This window comes from Chinchilla lanigera, unplaced genomic scaffold (genome assembly GCF_000276665.1).
Source record: "Chinchilla lanigera isolate Chin_1 unplaced genomic scaffold, ChiLan1.0 scaffold00009, whole genome shotgun sequence".
Taxonomy (NCBI): domain Eukaryota; kingdom Metazoa; phylum Chordata; class Mammalia; order Rodentia; family Chinchillidae; genus Chinchilla; species Chinchilla lanigera.
The window spans coordinates 8,632,878-8,639,894 of record NW_004955410.1 but is presented as its reverse complement, the minus strand read 5'-3'; the positions used below and the strand labels follow the sequence as shown (position 1 = coordinate 8,639,894).

General features: G+C 38.0%; 1 protein-coding gene across 2 annotated transcripts in view; it reads left to right on the top strand.

Moving 5' to 3' along the window:
- Reln (reelin) overlaps nt 1–7,017 on the top strand; it is a 439,528-nt gene that overhangs the window by 224,072 nt on the left and 208,439 nt on the right. For both annotated transcript variants that reach the window (XM_005377236.2, XM_005377235.2), the window contains exon 8: nt 2,738–2,789. In XM_005377236.2, the coding sequence (XP_005377293.1) occupies nt 2,738–2,789 (52 nt within the window). The remainder of the gene's footprint in view (nt 1–2,737; nt 2,790–7,017) is intronic.

Sequence of the window (7,017 nt, the reverse complement as noted above, 5' to 3'; positions counted from 1 at the left end):
TCCCCCTCCCCCTTCCGCCCTCTCTTCCTCTCTTTCTCTCCTCCCACATCTGTTTTCACAGGACTTTTAGTTACAGGTTACATTTTTCACTTTTATGTCACACACTGTGTTTCAGAATCATTAACTTTTAATGTTGCCAAAAGACTGGCTTCCATAGCAAAGAGGGGGAAAAACCCAAGACAGACAATTAAAAGAAGATTTAGTTAGCAACATGTGAAAGCCAATTAGGTTTTGCAACATGGTTCTTATTTTGGGCTGCTTGAATACCTCTTTCACGGCAATAGACGCATTTAATTTTTGTAAAGATAGACACTTCAGAACATTGATGAATTAAAGAGTTTTTAGTTGAAATTAGAGCACAAATAGAATTAATTGGATGCAGATTAAAATAATAGGTGCTTATAATTCAGGTCTCACAAGGTGTTATAATATTCCTGCAGACAAATGTGACTGATAGTGAAATTCTTCCTGAAAACAATAGATTTGCTACCACATTTAAAATAACGTACCATGACACAATTAATTATCTAGGAACCTTAAAATAAAATTAAAGTTTAATCATAGTTAATTGAGCTTAGAATAATTACCTACCTTAGAAGGTATCCCCATTCAATAATATTTCTGGAAATCTTGGCGAATTCATTTTGTTTATACTGGTTAATAGGAAATAAAAGAATCTAAAGCATATTGCCAGAACTGATATCTCCATATCATAAAAACTAAAATGTTTAGTTTATTTGACCCCATGTGTATTTAATCCTGATTGTTTCACTATATCCCAGTTTATTTAGTATTAGAGCTGATATCCCAGTAGGCTAGTTTTGAATCATATCATATAATTAATGTGAGATTAGCCTTTCAACAAAAACATTTCAAAGTAATTATCTTCATCTGATAAATTTTTAAAAGTATGTGATTTTGTATTCCCACCGTAAGTACTTCCCTAAGATGAATTTTTACTATAGGTTCAAAGGGGATAGAAAGAATGAAGATAAATTGAGAAACACGAAACGACATACATACTTTGCACTATCAGCTTCTAATTTTCAATAACTTGTATATTATACTGGGGTCCCAGAAGCAAAAATATACTGTATATTGTATCCAACTCTTGTTTGTAGAAAGCAGATCAATCAAGTGAAAAGTGAGGTATTCAACTGTCAGCTAATATTGCCTTCACCAAAATCTAAACCTTTGCATGTTACTTCAAAGCTGAATCTTGATAAAACATTGTGCATGAGAACTGAGGAAAGAGAGAGTTTTTTCTCTGTCATTCTGAAACCTGTAATTTTTGCTGTGTTTAAAGTAAATTAGGAGTGAATGCTGATTACCTGGATTACTTATAAAACATCTCTCGTGTCCTCCTCTCTGTTACTGTTTCTTCACTGAATTTTAAAGCCATGTCTTTAAAACCCACCTCCAGTCATCATCCCAAATTATACTACAGATCTTCCCATAGTCACATCTCCATGAAGTTCGGGCAGAGCAAGAGACTCACTCCCAGGGGTAACACATTATAGGATGCGCTGTGCAGTACCTCACCCCCTGCAGGTGTGGGTTCTCTCATTTGGGGGGTAACAACATGCAGGGAGATGGCTAAAGATGTTCAAAGCTAAGAAGTAAAGGTGAGGCAGCCTGCCGCTTTCACCACAGTGAAATCCCAGCTACACTCTCTTGTTTTGGAGTCAGACTGATGTGGAACATGCTAGGCTTTAGTGAAACGGCTTGGGAACCTGACAGAAGGAGACCCTCAGTTTTCATCTCACTTGAGCTGATTCTCTGCTGCAAAGAATACATACGTAAATTTTTAGAACAAGATTAGGTATCATTCCCCTTTCAGAAGGGAGAAAATTGGTTAAACAAACTTCTTCATGAAATGAGGAGACGTAGCAGAAGTGTGTTGAAAGGCTATTTCCACGTCTGTAATTACTTAGTTAATTCTTTCTTGCCTCCCTCCCTTCCTTCCACCTCCTTTCCTTTTCTCCTACTTGCTCATTCTTTCTTCCTAACAATTTATTGAGAAATAATCCATATGCTCTATAATTCATTAATTTCAAGTTCATTCACAAAGTTCTGCAGCTATTATTGCAATGGATTTTAGAATATGTCCACCAACAACTCCTCCCCAGAAATCCTGCATCATTTATCTGTTGTAGTTTGCAGTTACTTTTTAAAATAATCTAACAGGCCAGGCGTGGTGGTGCATGCCTGTAATCCCAGCACTCAGGAGGCTGAGGCAGGAGGATTGTTGCAAGTTCCAGACCAGCCTGGGCTACAAAGCTAGCTCAAGGCCAGCCTGAACTGCGTAATGCGCCCCTGTCTCAAGAAGACAAAATAAATAAATAAATAAAAAATAATGAAATAATCGTACACTTATCATTTGCTCTTAACTTATCTCCAGTTTTTATTTGTTAGCCTGTTTATGTCTTGAGCCCAGACCTGTGGTAGGCCAGAGGGAGGTGGTAGGGCGGACTGAGAGGGCTTTCCTGAAGGCTTTCCCAAGATCACCTGGCAGATAGCTCTAGACAGTTTCAACGGCACTCTCTGAAGTTTACTATCTGTGCCTAAGTTGGCATCTTACAGTATCCCAGACATACTGATAAAAATGAAACAGCAACTGGATAAGTCCAGCTGCTCTTGCCAGATCTTTCCTTGCACTCCCTCTGACACCTGTCTCCTCCCTCTGGATCTTGCCCTCCTCTCTTTGTATCTTACTTGTGTGTATTTCTCTTTGTAGACCACCACTGGCCTAAATACAACAACAGCTTCTGTCCTCCAATTTTCCATTGGTAAGTTTTTTAGCAATTATGTTAACTTCACTTGGAAATGTTTGTTTTACTGGTGCGCACAATCAGGATCATAGTGCCAAATGCTTTCAGATTTAGAGAAGTCAGTAAGTTGTAATTTTGCAGTAAATAATTGAAAACATTTTAAAGTAACATTAAATATGTGTAATGTTACATTGTGTTCCATTTCTCTCCCAATAGTGAGTGGTATTTAAAAATGCTACAAATAACCCAAAACATCTTCGAAGTTATTTATACATGGATTTTGAATGCACTGGGTTATTCTATTGTAGCAGAATTACCCAGCTAGTTACGTTTTGTACAGATTAAGATTGAAATCTGTTCAATTTCCTGAGCTCTGAATAACTGGTATTAAAAGAAATAATTATTGGTGGCTGAAAGAAACCAATTAAGTCTTCATGCTTGACATAAATAATCTATGTCTAATTTTGACATAATAATGAAAAAATGGCTCCGTCTGGCATTATTTCTTTTAATTGCTTTTGCAGCTTTGCAGTATATCCTGCAAATCCATTTTGATTTTCAAGATACATATATATACATATATTTTAAAGGGAGTGTCCTTGGAAAAGAAAGATTCTGCCTTGTACATAGGCTGAGCTTTGCTGATCTCTCTCTACAGCACCAGAAGTGCTGGTGTCTGGCAGTCACAGCCTGGGACCATATCCTGGGGTCTCCATGGTCTCCTCTCTTCTGTCTTTGGAGATCCACTCTCAGCGAGAGGGTGTTTCCTTCAGTAGCCTTCTATTCCAAACGGCAAGCAGTATTCTATAGTAAGAAGCCCTCTGTGGCTGCTTGTGTGTGGTAGTAATTTTCTTCTGGTCATATCGCTGTTAGCTTTTCAGTGTTAGGTCTCATTAAACTTGTGTATCCAGTGCGCAAACCTGTCTGGTGACTGTTCAGGTTACTTTGTTCTTGCGTGGATAGTATTACCCACAGCACAGAATATATTTCAGCAACAGCAACAAGCAGATGCATTCAGAGTCGTTATGCTTCAGTAGATAAAAACAATCTGAACAGTGGTTAATGCTTTACCTGGATTCTGAGTATTTTTGCTTATTTTTTGTCAGACAATGAACATTAGTTTCAGATATTATATTTAAAAAATGAAAGAAGACAAGAGAATCTGTTTTAAACTGTATGTCTCTCAACTCCATTAGTATTTGCACTTTATTCAAGGAAAGAAAGATCCAGCAACAAGTAAATTATCCTTTATTATAGGCGGGGAAAGGAGCCTGTTTTTGTGAGTGATAAAATATGTGCTGCCAATCGGGCATCGATTCTCTGTCTCCACCTTTCAGTCATAGCAAATACGGTATCAATCCACAGCAGAGCTGACGAGAAAAGATCAAGAAGGGCAAGTAATGTTAATTAGAGAATACAGGGTTCAGTACTTTTGAGACTCAAAACCCTGAAAAATTACCAGACCAACATTCTAGGACTAGACCAAGCATCTGACTTAGTAAGAACCCTTGATTTTCCCTAAAACCAGAGAGCTGTGGTCCACCAGGCCAGGTGGCATCTTAAAGCCGGATTTGGATCTTGGGTTAGAAGATGAGAAGTGTAACAGAATTGGGAAGTTAGAGCGAGATAGATGGATGGATGGATGGGTGGGTGGATGGTTGGATGGATGGATGGATGGGTGGATGGGTGGGTGGATGGTTGGATAGATGGATGGGTGGATGGTTGGTTGGATGGATGGATGGATGGATGGGTGGATGGATGGGTGGATGGGTGGGTGGATGGTTGGATGGATGGATGGGTGGATGGTTGGTTGGATGGATGGATGGATGGATGGATGGATGGATGGATGGATGGGTGGATGGTTGGATGGATGGATGGTTGGATAGATAGGAAGATAGATAGATGATAGGAAGAAGGGAAGGAAGGAGGGAGGAGTGACAGGAAGAAAGAGAGAGATTTCAAGTTTATGACCTAAAATCTACCTTTAGAAATCCTCCTTTTGGGTAACAGTTTTAAAATAAAAAGTGAAATGTTAATGTGTCATTGGAAATGAAACCAAACATATTTAGTAAGAGAAATTATAATTTATTGGGAAATTTACTTGCTGCCTTTTGAGACTAAAAAATTCTTGGAAGCCAAGAAGTACTAGGAGAGAAACAAAGAGAGAAACAAGTTAGTAGCAAGCCATTCATTGTATTGTGTATGACGTTATGTGGTGAATACCTACAGACAGAAAACTCTCCAGAATTGGTTTTGTATAGTGCCTTGTCATTCATTTACACAGATGCTCACGAGACACGAAGGAGTGGGACCCTTCTGTTTGCATGGGTGATATGTGGCTAGACTGGGGCATGCACATAAATTGTAGAAGTGTCTTAAATGAGTGCAATCATCCCAAGCTTAACAAGCCAATAATAACCAAATACTAAAACAGCAACCATAGTTTAATAGCCATTTCATTTAGATTCAGTTCGAAAATTATATTGGGTGAATTATAAAAAAAACCCTACAGATTAGCAGTACAAGTTATGTATTTCTTTGTATATTATTGAATTCTCCAAATATGTACAAGTAATGTAGTTTGATACAGCTGGCCTATGTTAGTGTCACTCCTTAGGAAGCTCTTTTGGATATTAAATGCTTATTTTATAGTACAAGGTTTCAGGTGTTGTGGGTAATTTTCTGGGAGAGTCGATCATTATTTGTGACCTCAAATGAATCATAATTAAGCATATATAACCACAGTTGGAGAAATTGTGTTAATATTTTCATATTGCTCTAATGAACATTTTGATTATGTGACAAATATTCAGGAGTCCTGAGTACTTCAAATATATGTATGTAGAAATTACTCGACTTGCTAAAGGAAGGTCTCATGTAAACTCTGTCATGCCAATGGTTAGTAGTAGCACCCTCCTAAGTCTTTCAAATGTATGTGTGTTTATAAACACATATGTAGAGAAGTAGAGTATATATACACATTACATATGTGTATACTGTATCTGTACATGTTATGGTTGTGCCTGTATACATACACACATAAATATATACATAAACATATAGATTACCTTACCCAGATGGTTTTTTTAAAGTTAAAGCATCCCAAACACCCAGCTTTCAAAGCTGAAGTTTATCAAGCTATCAATAGCTAAATCATTTTGAAAAGTGTCCTAAAACATTCTTAGGAGAACTTTTCATTTTTCCATTCCAATGAAAGATCTTGTGTCCATTTCTATGCTGAGGCATCGATTTTCCACAATCCTCCCTTGATTCATTAGATTCAACTTGTAAAATTTATGGTTGTAGCCTTAGGGGCATTTACCCATTTCCTTTAGATTTCCTCTGGGATAGGAAGAAAAATTTGAGCTGATGCCCTTGCAAACCACTATCTCTCAAAAGCCTCCAAAATGTCTTCCCAAGCAGGGCTCTGGGTCCAAGGGAGTGCTGGTGTTGCTTTGTATCTGTCAGTAACAGAAGTTTACTGAATATTCACTCAGCGTTGTCTCCAGCGAGCTTTTAGTATAATAAGACAAAAAAGTTAAAAAAATATTTTTACAGCACTGAGCAGTGTAGTAGGACTGGATGCATAAAGAGCCTGACCTCTCATGACCAGGTGATAAACAGGGGTGGGCTCTGGGGATTTTGGTGGCCAGATTAGGTTTTCAGCTGGAGTGTTAACTTATTTAGTAGGGAGTTAAGTAGGGATTTTAATTCATTTATTGTAACTAATTTTAAGTGGCATAATTTTTAATTTATTTAACCTATTTGATGGAGCCCTGCAAAAGTTCCTCTTTCTTGAAAATAAGGAAATATAAAAATTTAATTAAGAAAAATTATTGGCATAGTTGGTTTAAGAGTGGGCTTACTGTTTCCTTGCCCTGTACTGAGTAAGACTACAAGAATTTATATGCTTGTTCAGTTATGCCCCCCTCTGTCTTTGGTTAAGTGGATTTCATTAGCCAAATGAGGACTGAAGATTAAGCACTTGAAATCAGGAACTGTGAAGAACACATCACGTGGCTTGGGAGGCAAATCTGTCCGTCACGGCACCCTCAACCCCTAACTCAAGAACTCACAATAAGTAGACGGTCATAAATATTTCTTGCCAGAGTGACAAGTAAGAATTCCAGTGACACTGTAATAGCGTGGAAGCACATGCTAAATGGGTGTGGTGGAAAATCTCGTGCCAGAACAGGCTTGGTGAGGTGATCTGAAGGTCTCAAACAATGCGTCTGGAGGAAGCTGA